Source organism: Cystoisospora suis, assembly GCF_002600585.1.
Source record: "Cystoisospora suis strain Wien I chromosome Unknown contig_1895, whole genome shotgun sequence".
NCBI classification, from domain to species: Eukaryota; Apicomplexa; class Conoidasida; order Eucoccidiorida; family Sarcocystidae; genus Cystoisospora; species Cystoisospora suis.
The window spans coordinates 1,254-1,959 of record NW_027154695.1 but is presented as its reverse complement, the minus strand read 5'-3'; the positions used below and the strand labels follow the sequence as shown (position 1 = coordinate 1,959).

Sequence of the window (706 nt, the reverse complement as noted above, 5' to 3'; positions counted from 1 at the left end):
CGAACGGAAGGAGGTTGGAGGGACAACCATTCAGGATAGCAGGGGTAAGGGAATTGGAAGGAAGCGACCACGAAACCACCCTCCTCAAAGAGGGGGAGGAGGACCCGCAAGGAGCAGAGGACCAGAGACTCATCGAGCAATGGTCGATGATCCAGTTAAGGAAATGGATCAAGCGAAATGAGGTGGAATTCATAGCCATTATCAACAGATAGAAACGAGAACGGACAACAATCACCACGGGAGCGGAACCGAACTATGCCTAACAGTGGGCAAACACAACGACTCCCACCCAGCCAGCTACTGAACCAGGGGAAGGCGAAGCTCGACCACGGCTTCGCACAGCTAGTGGACAAATTCGAAGACATCTTCAGAGAACTACCACCCGGGGCAGCCAAGGAAAGACCGATTAAACAACAAATTCCCACGATTCCGGGAAGGATACCGGAATACCCCAAGAAATGCTATCACCTACCAGAGGATCAACTCAAGGAACTCAAGAAATACCTGAAGGATCTACTAGAAAAAGGATTCATCGTACCTTCGCAATCACCAGTAGCGGCGCCAGTGTTCTTTGTAGGTAAGTCAGACGGGAGCCTACGACTGGTTATCGATTATAGAGCACTCAATGGGATCACTATCAAAGACAGCTACCCCATTCCCAGGATTCAAGACTTATTCAACAAGCTAGGCAAAGCACAATGGTACA

General features: G+C 49.7%; 1 protein-coding gene across 1 annotated transcript in view; it reads left to right on the top strand.

Moving 5' to 3' along the window:
• Positions 1 to 212: 212 nt before the first annotated feature.
• CSUI_004151 (retrotransposon ty3-gypsy subclass) overlaps positions 213 to 706 on the top strand; it is a gene marked incomplete at its 3' end in the record, with an annotated part of 1,592 nt that continues 1,098 nt past the window's right edge. Inside the window, exon 1 of the mRNA XM_068064345.1 lies at positions 213 to 701. Coding sequence (XP_067923679.1) covers positions 256 to 701 — 446 coding nt within the window. The remainder of the gene's footprint in view (positions 702 to 706) is intronic.